The sequence below is a fragment of the Ipomoea nil genome, unplaced genomic scaffold, assembly GCF_001879475.1.
Source record: "Ipomoea nil cultivar Tokyo-kokei standard unplaced genomic scaffold, Asagao_1.1 scaffold1936, whole genome shotgun sequence".
Lineage (NCBI taxonomy): Eukaryota > Viridiplantae > Streptophyta > Magnoliopsida > Solanales > Convolvulaceae > Ipomoea > Ipomoea nil.
Genome location: NW_017618364.1, coordinates 2,068,100 through 2,088,408, shown reverse-complemented (window position 1 = coordinate 2,088,408; position 20,309 = coordinate 2,068,100). Strand labels below are relative to the sequence as shown.

At 35.2% G+C, this 20,309-nt stretch overlaps 2 protein-coding genes and 1 long non-coding RNA gene across 3 annotated transcripts in view; all 3 read left to right on the top strand.

The window, feature by feature from the left end:
• Window positions 1-2,114, top strand: part of LOC109146702 (TMV resistance protein N-like) — a 79,304-nt gene extending 77,190 nt beyond the window's left edge. Inside the window, exons 4-5 of the mRNA XM_019294353.1 lie at window positions 117-1,424; window positions 1,559-2,114. Of these exons, the coding sequence (XP_019149898.1) occupies window positions 117-1,424; window positions 1,559-1,984 (1,734 nt within the window). The 3' untranslated portion in view covers window positions 1,985-2,114. The remainder of the gene's footprint in view (window positions 1-116; window positions 1,425-1,558) is intronic.
• Window positions 2,115-3,295: 1,181 nt separating this feature from the next.
• Window positions 3,296-5,475, top strand: LOC109146721. Its single transcript, XR_002048482.1, has 3 exons — window positions 3,296-3,454; window positions 4,817-5,198; window positions 5,277-5,475. It is a non-coding gene; the product is annotated as an uncharacterized LOC109146721 (long non-coding RNA).
• Window positions 5,476-14,060: 8,585 nt separating this feature from the next.
• Window positions 14,061-16,203, top strand: LOC109146710 (F-box/FBD/LRR-repeat protein At1g13570-like). Its single transcript, XM_019294366.1, has 4 exons — window positions 14,061-14,303; window positions 14,387-15,233; window positions 15,356-15,516; window positions 15,623-16,203. Exons 2-4 carry the CDS (start codon window positions 14,484-14,486, stop codon window positions 15,972-15,974), a joined length of 1,263 nt encoding a protein of 420 aa, XP_019149911.1. The 5' UTR covers window positions 14,061-14,303; window positions 14,387-14,483; the 3' UTR covers window positions 15,975-16,203.
• Window positions 16,204-20,309: the final 4,106 nt, after the last annotated feature.

Here is a 20,309-nt window from a genome sequence, read left to right as displayed (position 1 = left end):
TATGTCAAATGCTTCTTTCAACATTGCATATTTCTTAATTAAGAACTTTGAGTAGAAAAATAGAAATTGATTAAACTTAGCTTGTTTCTACTTTTTTTTTTTTTTTTTTTCAACAGCATTTTAGATGCTTGAGGATCTTAAAGCTTGATTTTTGTCACCAACTTAAGAAAACACCAAACTTCACTGGGGCAAATACTCTTCAAAATGTATCCTTTGTGTATTGTTCAAATTTGGTCAAGGTACACCCATCAATTGGAAGTTTGGAGAGACTAGTTCAGTTAGATTTCAAAAGTTGCAAGAAACTCAAGGTTCTTCCAAGTAGCATTTGTAAGTTAAAATCACTTGAAGTTTTACGTTTAGATGAATGCGAAAAACTAGGGGAGCTTCCAACTGACTTGGGAAAATTAGAGCAACTAAGAGATTTACTTGCCCGTAGAACTTCCATCTCACATATACCATTTTCTTTGGGATGTTTGAGAAATCTAAAGAGACTGGATCTGGGGGAGCACAAGAGTTCCGTAATATCACACTTAAAATCTCAACTTCTTGACATTTTATCACCTCATTTATTGTCAAGAAGAAGGCGTGATGGGATTGGATTTTTTCCACCTTCAGTTGCAAATTTATCATCCTTGGAAGTTCTAAGTGTGAGTTACAACTATCTACATGAAGTAGATTTTAGGATCACTCTTGAGAATTTGACCTCATTGGTAACTTTAGATTTATCAGGAAGTTGTTATCTTCAAAGCTTACCCTTTGGGCTTTGTCATCTTTCAAACTTGAAACATCTCTACCTGGACAATTTGCAAAATCTTAGAGTACTTGAAGAACTTCCTCTTAGTTTGGAGATACTCTCTGCAAAAAATTGTGTCTCATTGGAGAAAATAGCAGATATATCAAACTTGAAAAGACTTGAAGTGTTGCGTATTGGGAAATGCAAAAGTTTGGTTGAGCTTCCAAACATGGAGAGTGTTTCATCCTTAGAAGAGCTTGACATAAGCAACTGCAATGCTCTAACTATTCCTGACAACTATTTGCATGAAGTAGATGATCTTCCAATTGCTCTTAGGAGTTTGTCCTCCTCATTGAAAGAATTAGATTTAAATGGAAGATACTATCTTCAAAGTTTGCCATTAAGCCTTTGCCATCATTCCAATTTGATGAGTCTCTACTTGGACGATTGGCAGAATCTTAGATCACTTCCACAACTTCCTCCTAATTTGATGAGACTCTCTGCAAAGAATTGTGTGGCATTAGAAAAAATAGCAGATCTATCAAACTTTAAAAGACTCGAATGGCTAGATTTTCAGAACTGCAAAAGTTTGGTTGAGCTTTCAGGCTTGGAAAGTCTTGAATCCTTACATGGTCTTGGGATAGCAAATTGCAGTGGTTTGAGGATTCCTTCAATTGAAAAGTGGTTCAAGGTTAGTTATATATGTTCCCCTCATCTCTGATAATTTGGTGTTTTTAAAATATATATAGTAGGAAGTAATAATTAGAATAAATGGAGATTGTAATGGTTTTGGTATTAATTTTTATATTGTACTCCATAATGTAGGCATGTTCTAAAGATGATAGTGTCCAGATTTCGCTTCAAGTGGGCTTGGGGTCCGTATCCTGCAATTTTCCTATACCTTTGGGGGGAAATTACTTTCACGTCATGCACAATGTGATTGATCCCAGTGAAATTGATGATGCTGATGCTTGCAATGGAATTCGTTTGAGTGTGAGATGCAAAAGCAGTGGTGCTTGGATTCTAAAGGAACCCAATTATATTAACATCAATGTGTGTTATAATGTCAAAAGCATTACGTATGATGGTATGTCTTTTGAAGTTCCAACAAGGATGGGAGAAGTATTGGAGGTGTATGCAGAATTTAATTCTTTGCAGATGATATTTTGTCTATTTGAAATACATAGAAACAGAGAAGGCGAAGTGCGTTTCTTTCCATCCTCAAGGGGATTCATTCCTGCATCTTCATGAACCATAAGGATGTTAGAGTAGCACCAGCTTTTGCTGCAAATGAAAAGCAAAAAATGATTATTGTAAGTATATCCTTCACACTTGACAGACACTTCTTTAACATCGTACTATATCTTTTGTTGTTTATTTATTTTAATTTGATTAAAGTGTCATTAAATGATTCAAAAGATGTCTTAACGGTCATATTTGATCTTATTTTACCTCATATTTTTATGCTCAAGTCAAACTTGTACGAGACATGTACGGCCGCCGCACATAAGAAGTACGAGTTGTCCAGTATATATGCTGAAAGTAAAGGAACAAAGCAAGGTGGACTCCGGAGTGGAATGTTATGTTCAGTTGAAGAAAGGCATTGGTACGGTGTTGCTGTCAAAAGAAAAACCTTTGGTGCTTGGATTGTAAGGGAATCTGTATATAATTAATACTGTCAAATTAAAGCGGGTAAAAGAAATGATTTTGAGGTATCAATGCAACAATGATTGAAGAAGTACAGTATTGGAGGTTTATGCACAAATGTAGAGCAGAATGGCTGGAGTAGGCCAGGAGAAGACACAACATGTTGCATTTGGGACTTTTTCCTTAAATATATTTTTGTTGGGGTATGATGTGTAGCTAGTATAGCTTAATGTTGTGAAACCGGAGGGCCCAAATTAATTTAATTTAGTAATATTGTGAACACAGAAGAATAAACGATTAAAAAGAAGAAGATGGTGAGAATTATGTGTACACTCTATTTGGTTTACCGCGGTTCGGTTCTATGATCATATATTTGGAATGGTAACGAAGATGTTATCACAGTACATAATAGTTAGCATTTAGAATTTTTCTATTCCTACTTGTATTGTACATTTAGTTTTTGAAAGTAAATGATGATTTTCCATTCAAAAAAAAAAAAAAGCGAAATTTTAAATTAACTTATTAAATTGATATACTTTTAACTTTAAACTACAAAGTTAAAGGTTATAATTGGAAAAAGCTTTATTAAATTAAGAAATTTCTCTTAATTACCATTAACAGAAATCTTTCATTTCCCAACGAAACTTTTAAGGACACTCTAGAAAACATCGCTAAATATAATAATTTGGGACGTTATATTAAATAACGTCACTATATATTTTGGTAGAGACAATAAATTTTTTTAGTAATATTTACTGACGAAATATAATTGTTTTGTCAGTAAAGATATAGAACTAATGACGTTTTATATATAATAAACGTCTCTAAATATTTTTTTAAAAAATCAATTTTAACATAAAACGTCAGAAAAAGTGAAAATATTTTGGGGAAAAACTTTTTATCATTTGGACTCTGCATCTCTAGTTTTCCCCTCATCTATCTCACTACACTACAATAGAATTTTCTCTGCTTCTAATCTCATTATTTCATCATAATACCTAGGTTTAATCTCTGCAAAATCATAGTGGAAGTCATCCAAAGGACCCAAGCTTACTAGAGAAGATTCATGTCCAAGTAAATACAAACCCTAATCAACTAATCTTGACCCAAGCATTCATGTATAAACTCTATATTTGGTATCATTTGGGTGATTTTTGCTCTCATTATGATTTTTCAAAGTTGGGGCACGGAGATTATTCATCAGCGAACACAAAAGTGCTTAAACTGAAAAAAGAAAATGTGATTCTCCTTTAGGGTGCTACTGTCTTCATCTGCATTTACTTCTGCAGTTGTTATTGTTTTTGAATTATTGCACGGATATTAGTATTTCTGCAAATTTCTGTATATGGTTTATTGCAAGGGTTTTGAGGATAGTGCAAGTAGTCTTTTTAGCATGTCATGATGTATGAATACTATTTGTGGAGTCTAGAGTTGATTTTGACTTCAAGAGTCTGCTGATCAAGTTTGCATGAGCTTTTGCTTTTTAATGGTGATTCTGTTTTGGCAAAATGGTGTTTGACCTTGGGATTCTTTGGTGATTGGTGGTGAGATGGTTGAGTTTCATGACACATGTCTGTTGCTGGCAGGGACGGAGGGAGAGGGGGGGCGGAGGGGGCAGCTGCCCCCCTCACCCCACCCCACTCCATATATGGTATTTGTATGTATATATGTATATATAGTACATGTTTTAGTATTAGTATAAAAAAACTATAAAATGTTAACAAAAAGTGAGTTAGAGTGGTGGTAGAGCACATCATTGGTAATAAATAATGAGGTTAAGGGTTCTAATCTTAGCATCAACATAGATTTACAATTCTTTTTTAATAGCTTTTTAATATTACACACACACTCTATAATAAGATGTGTAATTTATAATGTGTTCTCTATTCAAATTATTTTATTAATTATATTTCATATTTTGTTATAAATATTTTAATAAAGTTTCGATGTGTTTTATTTTTCGTCCATATCCAACAATATTTACAATTATATTTCTTAGGTAGTTTATTTATTTATTTTTAAATTGTCTCTTTTGTTTTAATGTTTCACCTTTTCTGAAAAAAATTTCTGAATCCGTTTCGCCCCCCTCAACCGAATTTCTGGCTCCGTCCCTAGTTGCTGGGTATGGCCTGTGATAATGCATTCTATATAAAGTATGAGGTGCCTAGGTGGTTTTTGAGAATGTATTTCTAATCAAGGTTGAATGGTTTTGGTGTGTAAAGGGGGAGAAGGAAAATATGTTTTTTTTTTTTTAAACAGGAAAATATGTTTCTTAAAAAGAACTAATAATCATTTGCATTTACATATGCACTTGTTATTCTTTCCAGTAAGATGTTGGTTCTTGATGTGCTTAGTATGTCTTTAATTATTGCAATGATATTATAACCTTGATGTTCTTTCTTCCATTTGGCTAACTGTATGGTTCACTTGTTTCAGACACCATGTGGCCACAATTTTTGCTTGAAGTGCTCTGAGAAATGGATTGGACAGAGGAAGCTTACTTGTGAAAATTGCCGTGCTGCCATTCCGCACAAAATGGCAAGTCAACCTCGAATCAACTCTGCACTTGTTATTGCAATCAGGATGGCTAAACTGATAAACTCTCAAAACAACAATACCTTTGGATTTATTAATGAAACTATATTTTGAAATGTTGTTTCTGTATTGCTTGCCTTCTAGGTATTATTGACTAGCTTATGTTTATGTTAAAGAATTGTATATCTTGATTTCAATTTTAAATGTGCTGATATAAGTATTTTGTGGTGATTAACCGCTGAATTCTTTTCAAATTTTATTAATTTTTTCACTGTCTATCAAGGTAATTTTGTTTTTAAAATGCATTTGTTCTAGCCGAAGTCAATATGGGGTATGACTAAGTTTTATTTCTACGAGTTAGGATCCTTGAGATTACTTTGATTCCCAACAAGCTAATGCACTCAAGGCACTTGGGGATTCAATAGCTGGTAACAGACAATATAAATATAGTGTGAGCACTGAAGAAGTGTTTAGCTCCTTGAAGGAATTTATCTCAGAAAATTCACAGGGATTACTAGAGGTCTAGAGTCAAATCCAGCCAATAGTCAGTCCAGAAACAACTTTTAAGTAAGATTAAAGATCTTAATATGTTTTCCTTCTTTTAAACTGGTGTCTAGTGGGAATGTTATCTTTGGTTGTTTTTCTTTCATCCTTATGAGCAAACCTCTTTTATTTTTTCATCAATAAAAAGTGAGAAAGAAATTGAACCTTTATCTATTTTTATTATACAAGTGTTCAATGCATTGACTCAGAACATATCAAGTACCAAATATAATCTTGCATTCACAATGTTAAGTGGACTGTTCATGCATTAATTTCAAATTGCAATCTATTAATGTTAATGGACCACTTATCCAAACTGGAGGTTAAATACTATTCCCATAATTTGTTTAGACTATGCCTAGCACTTCTCGGATTTCTCCTGGTTTTTATTTTTTATTTTCCAAATTTGTTTGTTTGTCATGTCCTTTCTATTTGGTCTTAAGATTGCATTAATATTATTTTCCTCTCAATGCTTGCATTTGGGGTTTTGAAATAGGTTGAATCTCAGATTGTTACAAAAAAAAAAAAAAAAATGCATACTGAATTTGCTGCTATATATTTTACCAGATTCAGAATTTCAGTGAGTTGATAATGAAAGTATGATCCCTCCCCCCTCCCCGATGCTAAAAAGAATAGGTCATGACTCTGCAGTATTTACGTCTGCTTGTCTTTCTATTCATTCATCACCCATCTTTTCATTTTTTAAAATTTATTATTCATTCAAAGTGACATATTGTGTTGATTTCCCATCAGAGATAGTGAGGATAGGTGAAGGGTGAGCTTGATTGTGAGGATATGTGAAATTGCCAAACGGGGAGAGCTGCCAGACAAGATCCTCTGAAACATACAGAATATTGTCCTTTGCAAACTATGAATATATATTATGCTTGTATGAATATATACTATGCAAACTATGAATATATATTATTTAATTGCATAGTTAGCATACAATTATGTTTGTCATAAATAAATTTAATTGGTGACGAAAAATGAAATGTGTCAATAAAATGACATTTAGTGACGATTGTTTATATTATTATGTTGTCATTAAAAAAATTAATTGATGACAAAATAACAATTTGTCAGTAAAAAGACATTTACTAACGTTTTTTTTCATATTTGTTGTCATCGCAAAATTTTATATTTGGAGATATTTGCAATTTTTTATAATTGATGATAATTTACATATACGTGTATATGAAAAGATTTACACAACAGTTTCATGTAATTGAGAATAAAATACTTTAGCATCAATTAAATGTTCAAAATAGAAGAATATTTTTCATAGTATAATATTGAATTACAAGGATGTAATGTGTATATACAATGTTGGGAAACATTCAAAGCAAAGGCTTCAAGTGGGAACCCATTTAATGATCATTTGATTAAAGTGAGTGTCCCACATTGCTTTGCTAGCTTTCCATTCCTTCCCTTATATAGTTGAACTCCCTATACACACGAAACACCATCCCTATTGTTCTTTCCCGTCTATGCTATGGTCGTTAAATATCTTTAAGATAGTGTTCCACTGAACACGACACAAGTCTACCTCTACTTGTTCTGGATTTCTTCATATCTTTAAGATAGTGTTCCACTGAACACGACACATGCCTACCTCCACTTGTTCTGGTTCTGCGCTGCGCAAGCTTTATTCCAGGTATTCATCGCGCCTATTTTACCCAACAGTTAAAGATATTTAAAATTCAGGGAAGTGATGTCTACTGCAACGAAGCTAGCTTCTGATGTCACACCCATCGAAATTCTCACCGGCGGTATGAACTACAAACGATGGGCTGCCAGGATCATCATGCTGCTGGAAGAAATTGAGGTTGACTATGTGATATATGAGGATCCAGCCACGTTCATTCTAACGGCTCCTACCGCGACAGCGACCGTGACTACTGCTATTGCCACTGTCGTGGCAGCTGACAAGTCTGACAAGGCAGCTGATCAAGTTCCTACGGCGAAACCTACACGAAGTACCCCGCAGGTCTGTCCCAAGTATGTGAAAGACAACAAAATTGCACAGTCTACAATTCTTCAACGGGTAACAACTTCAATTTTTGATATGTTTTATGGAGAAAAATCTGCTAAAACTATCTGGGAACAACTGCAAGAAAAGTATGGTTCCGATGACACCGGTAGAAGAAAGTACGTCGTGGGACGTTGGCTGCATTTTCAAATGAACGAATCCAAAACCGTGGTGGAACAGGTACATGACTTCGAAAATATGATTTCTGATATGCGAACTCAAGTTGCTGAAGTCAACGATGCGTTCCTGTGCGATGCACTCGTTGATAAGTTGCCCGAATCGTGGGTGGACTTCAAAAGTAAAATGAAACACGAGCGACGCAACTACACCATTCAACAACTTATCAGTAGCATCAACATTGAAGAGGAAAATCGCATGGTACAAAAATCTGAATCCTTTTCTAATAATTCAAAGGCTAACATTGTTGAAACTACAGGAAAAGGTGATAGGCATAAAACAGGTGATCAAAATAAAAATCAAAAAAGAAATGCGAAAAATAGCAACAATCGCATCAAAAATGGAAAAATTCATAAAAAGGGCAAATGCGACGAATGCTTTGTTTGTGGAAAACGGGGACACCGAGCTGCACAATGCTATCATCGCAAAGGGTCCACCAGCAAAAAATCAGAGAATGACGGATCCAAAAATCAAGCACACGTGGTAGAAACCACGAAGGATGACGAGGTCATAGCAGCGGTGATTACTGAGGTCAACATGGTCGGAGACCCAGACGAGTGGGTCGTGGACACAGGGGCATCTCGTCACTTCTGCAACAATAAGTCCTTTTTCAAAGTGTTTGAGCCTGTCACTTGGGGGGGGGGGGGGGGGGGGGGGGGAACAAGTCTTCATGGGAAACTCCAACATTCCTGAGGTAAGTGGTAGAGGAAAAGTAGAGTTACTGCTTAATTTTGGCAAGAAGTTATTACTAAACAATGCGTTGTATGTTCCCTCTCTGCGTAGAAACTTAATTTCCGGGGGCCTACTTAATAAGGCTGAGATCAAAATTGTCCTTGAGTCAGACCGCTTTGTTATGACTCGGTGTGTGACTTTTCTCGGAAAATGGTATCTACGGGGGGGATTATTTATGTTAGACATATCTGTAATTGGACCAGAATCTATCAATAAGAATAATGTTTCCCCTTCGGCTTATATTACTGTTTCAGTTAATTTGTGGCATGGTAGATTAGGACACGTTGGCTCAAAGTGCTTAAATAGATTAAAAAGCCTAAATATGTTGCCAAACTTGTCTAATGATGCATGCTCTCAATGTGAAACTTGTGCTGAAGCAAAATTGCTAGGAAACTCTTTTTTGCTGTAACTCATAGATCTTCCTCTGTGCTTGAATTGATTCACTCTGACCTAGCGGGTTTTAAAACCACTGAAAGTAAATGTGGAAAACGGTATTATATAACTTTTATAGATGATTATTCTCGTTTTACAAAACTATACCTCTTGAGATCAAAAGATGAAGCTGAACAAAAGGTTTTGATTTTTAAAACTGAGGTAGAAAATCAATTAAACTTGAAAATAAAGAGGCTTCGTTCTGACAGAGGTGGAGAGTATGAATATTTTTCGCTAAAACCTTATGTGAAACTTCGGGTATAATCCATGAAGTAACTGCACCTTACTCTCCCCAACAAAATGGCATCGCTGAAAGGAAAAATATAACCCTTAAAGAAATGATTAACGCCATGTTGATCAGTTCAGGAGCACCAGACTCTATGTGGGGGGAAGCTGTTCTAACGGCGAACCACATTTTAAATAGAGTCCCACATAAAGGGTTCGAAAAAAACCCTTATGAGATGTGGAAAGGGCACGCCCCGAACCTGAAATACTTTAATGTGTGGGGATGCTTGGCTAAGGTGGGTCTACCATCCCTGAAAAGGTCCAACATAGGACCCAAAATCTTTGATGCCGTTTTTGTTGGATATGCCGAGAATAGTGCAGCATATAGGTTTATGTGTTTACAAAACTGTTCTATGTGTGAATCAAGAAATGCAATATTCTTTGAACATATCTAGCCTTTAAAAAATGCTTATGTCTCACCAGTTGATACTCTGTGTCAAAATGATAATGCCAATTTTCCTAGCATTACTAACGATTTGGATGAGCCCAGAAGAAGCAAAAGACCCAAGATAGAGAAGAATTTTGGTTCTGACTTCATAACATATGTCACAGAACTAAAAGATTTAAACGAACTATGTGACCAGTTTGTGTGCCAATTAGTATTGGAAGAAGAACCAAAAATGTTTAAAGAAGCAATGCAGTCAGTCGACTCCATTTTGTGGAAAGAAGCTATCAAAAGTGAATTGGACTCTATTCAGTCCAACTACACTTGGGACTTGGTAGAACTACCCAAAGAGTGCAAGCCAATTGGCTGCAAATGGATCTTCAAAAGAAAACTTAGACCAGATGGGTCTATTGGAAGGTTCAAAGTCAGGCTAGTAGCCAAAGGCTTTACACAGATTCGGTGAGAATTACTTCTACACATACTCACCAGTGACAAAAGTGGGAACCATTCGAGTTCTTTTTGCATTGGCTTCTTTACACAACTGGATAGTTCACCAAATGGACGTGAAAACGGCTTTCCTCAATGGTGAATTAGAAGAAGAGATCTACATGGAACAACCACCTGGTTGTGTTGATCCAGGGCAAGAAGGAAAGGTATGTAAACTAAAAAGATCTCTTTATGGCCTAAAACATGCCCCTAAGCAGTGGAATGAAAAGTTTCACAAAACTTTAATGGACCTTGGTTACACTACTAACCGGTCAGATGCCTGCTTGTACTCTAAAGAGGTCCAATCTAGTATTGTAATAATATGTCTCTATGTGGATGACATGTTAATTTTTAACTCAAGTATTGAGGCTATAAATGAAACCAAACGAACTCTATGTCAACAGTTTGAAATGAAGGATCTAGGAGAAGCCGATGTAATACTCGGGATAAAAGTCACAAAAACCAATACAGGTTACCTTCTATCCCAAGGTCACTACATAGAAAAACTTCTGAAGAAGTTTGACAGTTATGATGTTGTTTCGGCTAAGACTCCTTATGATCCTAGTGTCAAACTATTGAAGAACATGGAGTCAGGTGTGTTTCAAGAAAAATATGCAAAAGTAATTGGGAGTCTAATGTTCTTGATGAACAATACCCGACCCGACATTGCATTTGCAGTGAATAAACTCAGACGCACTAAAAAGGATACTCAGGTATCTTAGAGGCACGTTAGACTGGGGTTTCAACTTCAAAGGACACCTAGCTGTGCTAAAAGGGTTCTGTGACGCGAACTAGGTAAACGACAGTGATGATGTAAGCTCTACAAGTGGATATGTGTTCACATTATGTGGGGCTGCAGTGTCGTGGAAATCAACCAAATAGTCGTGCATAGCCAGATCAACTATGGAAGCAGAGTTCATAGCTTTAGATCTGGCTAGCCAAGAGGCTGAGTGGCTAAGAAATTTAATGGCAGACGTGCCGTTGTGGGGGAGTCCTGCTCCCGCCGTGCCCATTCATTGTGACTCTCAAACTGCCATCTGTGTAGCACAAAATAGTGTCTACAATGGAAAGATGAGACACATTAGAGTCAGACATGAGTCTGTACGATAGTTAATATTGAATGGGGTAATCACAATGGAGTTTGTGAGATCTGAAAGGAATTTAGCTGATCCTTTCACGAAATGCCTAAATCGAAAGGTTATTTTTGATACGTTAAGGGAAATGGGCTTAAAAGCCAATGAGGTGAGAAATTCATGATGGATACCACCTCGGTGGTCAAAAGAAATCATGGAAAGACTCGCATTTATAAGCAGACTATAAATCAGTCCGCTCGCTGTAGTCCACGATTGGCAGTCTACGGTGAAGTACACTCGGTGGAGTGGAATGTCTGTGCTGAGACAAACAAAACAGGGTTAATACATGGTTATCCAAATAACTATATAAAGTGTACAACAAATAAAGCTAACGAGGTGCACATAAGTTCAAAATTCAACTAGTCGAAGAGTTCAAGATTCTGTTCACTCTCGGATAGTGGATTCTTAGTGCCACTACTTGTCAGTTCAAGTTTAACACACTGACATGAAAGCTAGCTCTTGTTTGTTATGCTCAGCTGCTCTCCGTCAAGCCTTACACCTTCGAATGTGTGGGGGATTGTTGGGAAACATTCAAAGCAAAGGCTTCAAGTGGGAATCCATTTAATGATCATTTGATTAAAGTGAGTGTCCCACGTTGCTTTGCTAGCTTTCTTTTCCTTCCCTTATATAGTTGAACTCCCTAGAGAATGCTTGAAGTGTTATGGAGAGGGAACAAGGGGAAAACCCCGTGTGCGCCGCCGCCGCCCGTTCGGCACGCGTGCGAGGTGTGGTGTGGAATACTTTTGCTCGGTCCTCTTTTGTGCTATGCTATTTTTATGGATCAACACAAATAATGTTCGAATAGATCATGTTGTCAGCACTGTTTTCGCACATTAGGACCATGCATGAGCTATGTTTTTGCATTGGCTCTAATAGGATGTAAGATGCTATAAATAGCAATGCATTCTTCATTCTTCATTACACAATCACGGCATTACAGCTATACACACGAAACACCATCCCTATGTTCTTATGCTAATTTCTTCCCGTCTGTGCTATCTGTCGAAGATATAACGATACCCTGGTCGTTAAATATCTTTAAGATAGTGTTCCACTGAACACGACACAAGCCTACCTCCACTTGTTCCGATTCTGCGCTGCGCAAGCTTTATTCCAGGTATTCATCATGCCTATTTTACCCAACATATAATGGGTCCAGCATTTCTCCATGGCTGTGTAGAAGGCGAACAACAACTGCAAACATGGCCTCTTTGCCATTCATGAGATCCAAATACATATCAAGCAACCTAAGAAAATAAATCAATGAAAATAAGCAAAGATTTATCTAGCAGAGAACACAGAGAAAGCAAATGGTTGTAGAATGTACTCACTGCAGATATGCTTCTAGTCTACCAATCTCTGCACAATACTGTTTTGCAGTTAAACAGTCGTCTTGCTTTTTATCAGGAAACAATAACAAAATAAACTTCATAGTATGATAGTATACTTACAATTAATGAATTGAAAATATTCCTTTTTCAGAATCAAGCTTGGCATTAATTCTTGATCACTGATAATCAAAAGATAATACCATTACACAGAAAATGAATTATGCCTACATACTTACAATGCCAAAATTAGGAGGACTAGTGCTTCCTGACCAAGCTTCCGGTAAAGAATAGCTTGTCAGAAAACAATCAAGTTAGAAAAATAGTGAAAATAAGCACCAGACTTCTAATTCAAGGGCCATTTTTCCACCATACTAAAAAAATATGATCTGAGCATAAATGAAGTAACTCAGTACCTTCTCCATCCATAACTCAGAACCTTCAATTAAGTCAAGGACCTCTTCTGGATCATACAAGTCAGATGATTGTAAAAAGATCTGTAGCCTCTCTCTGACATGACTATCAAAGATTTAATTCTCTAACAAATGTTGTATTTCATAAGCATCAAGAACTGACTTTGCAAGCAAGAGAGCATATGTTGTATGAAACTGAGTGTTGTCCAACTCCTTATCTTCAATTAACCACCGGAGATATCTGCACAAATATAGTAAGCTTTTTAATATGACTTGAATAAAGAAAAAAGGAATCTATGGAATCCCCATCAATAGAGAGATGTGTTCTATATACGAAATACAATATGTTCATTTTCACTATTTGGTTATCTGTGTCACTCTGAGAATATAAAGGATAAGATTAGGGTATATAGTCATTCTTCTGCTATTTTTATTTATATATTTTCCCTATAAATGTGTTTTGCAAACATATGTCAATTGTCCTGTTATGTACTCAAGCAAACACATGTGTCACGGGGTAATTAGGGTTATCGAGGTTTGTGGGTTGCCTATGTTAGAGAGAAGAATTAAAGGAAATAGGGAACAAGATACTAGGAACGTGGTTTTATCCTAACTTCTTGCTTGATTGTCCTTTATTATAATGAAAATCCCTTTGGACACGGTTCTATGTTTATAATTACTGAACTATATATTCATAATTATAAAGTTATATATTCATAGTTTTTGAACTTCATATTCATAATTATAGAACTCTATGTTCATAATTATTGAACTCTATGTTCATAATTACTGAACTCTATATACATAATTATAAAGTTATATATTCATAATTTTTGAACTTCATATTAACAATTATTGAATCTCTATATTCATGATTACAGAACTATATGTTCATAATTATGTTCACAACTCTATATTCATAATTATAGAATTATATGTTCATAATTTTTGAATTATATATTCATAATTATGTACAGTTTCGAAATCGTGTCCACCTTTCAATTATTTATTTAATATTAGATTCATATATTTATTTATTTATTTATAAATTTAAATCTAATATTAGATGGACATTCAATCTGTTAAATCACAAAATACCCAAATTCCATTTATTATGCTTAGCCCAACCCATCTTACCTTGGCCCATGTATAAAAACCCATACCAAAACCCCAAATCCGACATCCAGATTCCAGACCACTTTGTCTGTAAGATCTGTTCTCTCTTTATTCTTTCTGGAAGCTAAGCGACGCTTACATATCCGACCAACACAATGAACAAAGCTTCGATCATCCGGCCATATCCATCCAAATCGCCGCCAAAATAAACATATTCGAGCTACTTTCATAATCGTCTTCCTAATAATGTAACCTACGAAGGTCGTCTAAGAACCCGCTACGGAGCCCCTCAAATCGACGACCTATATACCGCAATGACGGAACTGGTGAGACGATTTCTGATGAAATAGGTATAGATGTTGTCTATTACTCTATTACATATCTGTCAATTTTGTCATGATTTTTGCAGACAGCCCGTATCTAATAATTGCTGCTACTACGAAATCTTCAGTCGAAGAATGGAACGATTTTAGGTTTTTATTTCGATTGTAGCAAAGAATAATTTAATGGCTCGGCGAAAGCCTATAAGCGATTTAACAAGTGAGCTGCCGGGAGAGGTAAAAGACAGAATTTTGGAGTATTTGCCCACCCCAGACGCCGCCAGAATGGCTCTGCTCTCAACCTACTGGAAAGATGCTTGGTTGCACCATGGGCAGCTTGTGTTCGATTCGGACTTCTTGGAGAGTGTTTATGAGTACTGTGATGATGAAGGTATAACCTACGTGAACATAATCAATAATATCCTCTTTCTCCGTGCTGGGCCGGTTAAGAAATTTACTATAAAGATAAGGAGTGCAATTGATCCTCCTCCAGAGGAGTCTGATTTCGAGAGGTGGTGTCTTTTTCTGTCCAGAAATGGCGTGGAGGAACTTAACATATCTTTATCGAGTTATGTGGAATATAAGCTCCCATTTTGTTTACTCTCTTGCAGGACAATTAAGCAACTGATAGTCCAGGCTCCCTTTATTGATTTGCCTGTAAATGCTATTGGTATATTTTCCAATGTCACTTCATTAGCTTTCTTCGCTGTTACATTTAAGCGCATTGTTAATGGAATTGCCTCTAGTATTAGTATTCCTAAACTTGAGAAGCTGGCTTTGGAAGATTGTGATGGGATCAATAAATTTGAGATCAGCCCTCCAAAGCTTGAAATCTTGTCTATTATTGGTTCTATGGATGATGTAGTTGATTCGAGATGGTTGGCACCGCATTTGAAAGCCATTAAGACTCTTTGGTTGTGTGGCACTTCGTTGCGGGTGAAAATATAACTCATTCTACTTTATGCAAATGGATATATGGATACATATAATTCTATACCTTCTGTCTTGTTAAAGTTGTTGTGGTGGCTAATTTTGTTTCTTTATTTCTATTTCTCAAGTATATGGATGTATCTATGTTTTCAACTGCAATAAATCTGCAAGTGATGAAGCTGTATGAATTAAGTTTTGGTTGTGGGAAGCAGCTCACCGTTGCTATGCAATTGCTTCAAAAATGCCCCAACCTATGTGAACTAGGAATTATGGTGGAGGATGAGCAGAGGTTGAGTATACATGCATTTGGCAATATATCATGCTTGATTCTTTGTTTTTTATTTTTCAAATGTCCTCACAGTTGTGTGTTTCTTTCATTTCTTCTTGAGTTATAGCGCTTGTGGGGATGACAAAGAAGTTGCTTCAAGGCTTTTGGAGGATCCAGATGGTTGCTTTGTTATTCAGGAGTTGAAGATGCTTAACACAATCAAGATTGAATCATTCCGTGAATCCGCACTCATAATGCTTTTTATGAAAATGTTGCTCTCGAAATCCCCTGCACTAGAGAGAGTTGTTATTCTGAAGCCTTGGGATATGAATGACTCTGAGGTGAGCAAAATCCTAAGGAAGTTGGAATGTTTCCCTCGTGCATCTCCAAACGCGCAAATAGTATGCACTGGCAATTACTGCTGCAAGTTCGAGTACTATGAGCGTAATGAGTATTTGGATTTATACCCATGGTTTTAGCCTTTTAGAAACCTAGTATGGTGTGGTGAATCTCCATGGGGGTTTAATTTGGGTGCAACTTTGAAATGTAAGCAATGGTTGTGTTGGAAATTGAAATGTTTTCTAAGTTGTTTAGCATGAGGTATTTGTAATCAGCCAGCATTGTGGGCAATTAAGAATGTTCCTAAATTTGCTTTTGTTAATTGTACTTGTTACTACTTCAGATGATGTGGGTTAGTTGTGACTTCAACCAACACAATGGTGTTTCCATGAAATTTTTACTCTCTTGAAGATTTAATTAAGTATTCAATTATGTTGTCTTTTGTTGTGACAAATTTCACTTCATGTGATCAGTTGAGCTGACAAATTATGCTGCGCATATTATTCTGTTTGCAGTATGCATATATAATATAAAAAAATATTATATATTATTATATATGCATATATATGGTATAAAAGCAATTGTTTTTCTAATTGTAGTGTATATGTGTGTTATGTGTATTAGTTCAGATTGTTGAGCAGCCCATTGATAGTTCAGAGTATTTAGAAGCATACCACATTTACTCAAACTAAAAGAAGTTGTACACGACTACATTCAACGTAACTTTAAAGGATACCATTAAATATAAACAACTTTTACTTTTATTGAGGTACAACGAAAATACAAAAGCTTCTACATAACATTAAACTCCTTATTGCTTTCAAATATTCCGTAACAAATAATGATAGCCTTTTCAAGTATTGGAATTTAGTCCCTTAATGGAAAGCATTTCAAACTTTGATTCTTGAAATGAGCTAAGCTTCAAAGTATGCTGCATTTTGTGTTTGAGTTACACTATGAACTACCTCCAAAAGTTTCAAAATAGCATCCAAGCATCTCCGACCCATTTAACACTAAAACACCAAAAATCTCCATCAAATGCAACATCAAAGAGAATATTCTTACACCAAAGTTTCTTCTGTCTCCAACACATTACACCAAAACACCAAATTTCTACATCAAATGCTATTCTACACTAAAATAATATGGTTTCTCTAATTTTAAACTTTTATTAGTTTGAATTTAATTAGTTTAATATAAAATATAATTTGTGATATAAATAATAATTTGGTTTACGTGGGAAAGGAATTGTAATTCCATGGGAGATGAATTACTGGGAATAAAGTGGACATTTAAATTCTAGTGTTTGGTTTACAGGAATAAAATTACTGGGAATTTCAATACTAATGTTTGGTATACATAGCAATTGAAAGGGAATAAGTAGTATAAAGTCTAAAATGTTCATTGTTGTTGTCAGACATCAATTTTAGGTTAAAAAAGGGAGGGTAATTTTGTCTCATCATTATCTTTTTTTCTTCCTAAATTCCATGGAATTAAAATCCCAAGGGTGGGCATGGGATACCCGGGACTATGTGGTCTAATGGTACCCGGGTTGAACTTCCATTTAGAAGGTTGTGAGTTTGAGTCTCAGTTGAGGCATTGTTATACTAATTCCAAGGTTCTTCCCCGAAACGTAATCTAAACAAAATCCTTACTTTTGCAACTTCCCGTCCAAATACACAATACACAAAATCTCTAAATAATAATATTGATTGAAATTACACTGTAATTACTTTTCTAACTGTAGTACAATTGTACATGAAACATGTATCATTATTTCTTCAAATTATAATACAAAAATTGCAATAATTTAGAAAAAAGTTACAGTATAAATACTTTCCTATTCGTAATACAATTTTACTTATTATTTTACAAAATCTCCAAATAATAATATTGATTGAAATTACACTATAATTATTTTCCTAACATTAATACAATTGTACATGAAACATGCACCAATATTTCTACAAATAATAATATGCAATAATTTAGATTAATATTACAATATAAATACTTTCTTATCGGTAATACAATTCTAACTACTTATTATTTTACTGAATCTCAAAATAATAATATTGATTGAAATTACACTATAAATACTTTCCTAACCTTAATACAATTGTATATGAAACATGCATCCTTATTTCTACAAATAATAATCTCGAAATTGCACTATAAATACTCTCTTAATCGTGAACAATTCTTTCATCGAGTATTTTCTGCTCTTCTATGGTATTTCTGCTATTTGTCCCCATTGTTGACTAATGGAGTCTGTTTTTCGTCTCTAACTCCTTATTGGTAACAAAATGTTATATGAAAATCAACTAATATCTATTGCGTAATAACGTAATTTTATAAGGAAATAATGATTTATTAATTATTATGTAATTTTATAAGGAACTAATGATTTATTAATTATTATTTGCACCAATAATAATAATTTGAATACTAATTTTACACCAACATATACTATTAATAAAAGTCAAATCATCCCCTTCAACTTTCTCGCCATACCTAATATGAATATTAATTAATCTATATTATTAATAAAAGTTGGTGTTATCGGATTCAGATATGAAACAGTTGTCTCTGGTAGAGTTGAAGAAGTTGATATCTTTGTGGTGGAAGAGCCTGTGGGACTTTTCATAAATGTCAATTCCAGACGAAAGCAGCATGGGTTTTGATGGAAAACATGCTGATAGCCGAAGAGTTAACGTATGATAATGAATCGTTGATGACAGAGCATGAAACGTTGGTAACACAATTGACGGACGAGCATAAGAATGTCTACGAATTTGTGATGAATGATATTGATTCTGATGGATGTGAATTCTTCTTTGTGTATGGTTACGGAGGAATAGGCAAGACGTTCGTGTGGAGAACGTTATCGTCAAAGATAAGGAGCCGCGGTGATATTGTTCTCAACGTTGCTTCGAGTGGAATAACATCTTTGCTCTTGCCGGGAGGCAAGACGACGCATTCCAGATTTGCTATACCACTCTCTTTGAACGAAGATTCCACACGCAATGCATCGCAAGGCAATGACATTGCTAAGCTTATAATAAGGAGCAAATTGATAATATGGGACGAAGCACCGAAAATCATGAGGGATCTACCAAGGTTCGCCATATCGGGTAGTGCTGAAAAGACATTTGGTGAAAAGACAGTAGTTATGGGCGGTGATTTTAGACGAATTCTTTCCGTTATTCTGAAAGAAATGAGACCAATAGTTGTCGGAGCCACTATTAATTCTTCTTACCTCGGACAAATTGCAAGGTATTGAAGCTCACGGATAACTTGAGACTATAGAGCTTAGCTTCAGAGGAAAATAGATAGACGGTTGATTGGTTTTCAAAATGGATTGTAGACATTGGAGATGGGATTACAGGGGTTGTAACGACGGTTTGTCTGAGATCGACATTTTGGCACGGTTTCTTTTGAAGTGTGGACCCGATCCAATAGCAACTATAGTTGAAAGCACCTTCCCAAGCACGAGATATGACATGCTTGATGAGTCGCACCTAGAAGGCTGAGCAATCCTCTCACCGACTTTAGTTGAAAGCACCTTCCCAACCAAATTTTGTATTGACGAATTAACCGAACCGAAATTTTTTTCGATTAACTGATTAACCGAAAATTTTAAAACTAAAGTTTTAAATCCTAAAAATAATACCTATAATAATAAATCCAATTAAAATAATACATATAATAATAAATCAATAAGAAAATATACAAAAACAATATCATAACAACATTACAAATTATTAGGGATTTTACATATTAGATTATATATATATACATATATATATATATACATATATATATATATATATATATATATTTAAAATCTCGGTTAACCATTCGGTTAATTTGGTTAACCAAAGTTTCGAACCGAATTAATCGTTAACCAAAATTTTAAAAAACCGTTAACCATTAACCGAACCGAAAAAAGTTTGGTTATAAAACGGTTAATCTAACTTTGTCGGTTCGGTCGGTTAACAAAAAAATTTCCGAAGTTTGCAACCCCTATGTAAGGCAGAATAAGACGGCGAAAATCTATCAGAAGTACACAGTCCTAAATTCTTAAATAGTTTGAGATTGTCTGAACTTCCTAATCATTCATTGACATTAATGGTTGGTGCACCTGTTTTGTTATTGCGGAACATAAACCACTCTCTTGGTCTTTGCAACGGTACGCGCCTCATCATCACAAGATTGGCAGATCACATTGTCGAAACAAGAATAGTTAATGAGACACATCAAAGAACCAAAGTTTTTATACCCCGAATGTCTCTCACCCCTTCTGATACGAGATTGCCCTTCAAGTGTACGTGGCTTTTTACTGAGTCACCCATCTTGATGGCCTGAAGGTTTTAGCTCTAGACGAGGATGGACAAAATTCTGTTACTACTACCAATGTCGTCTACAAAGAGATTTTTAATAATGTGTAATTCAAACAAATGATATTATGTTCT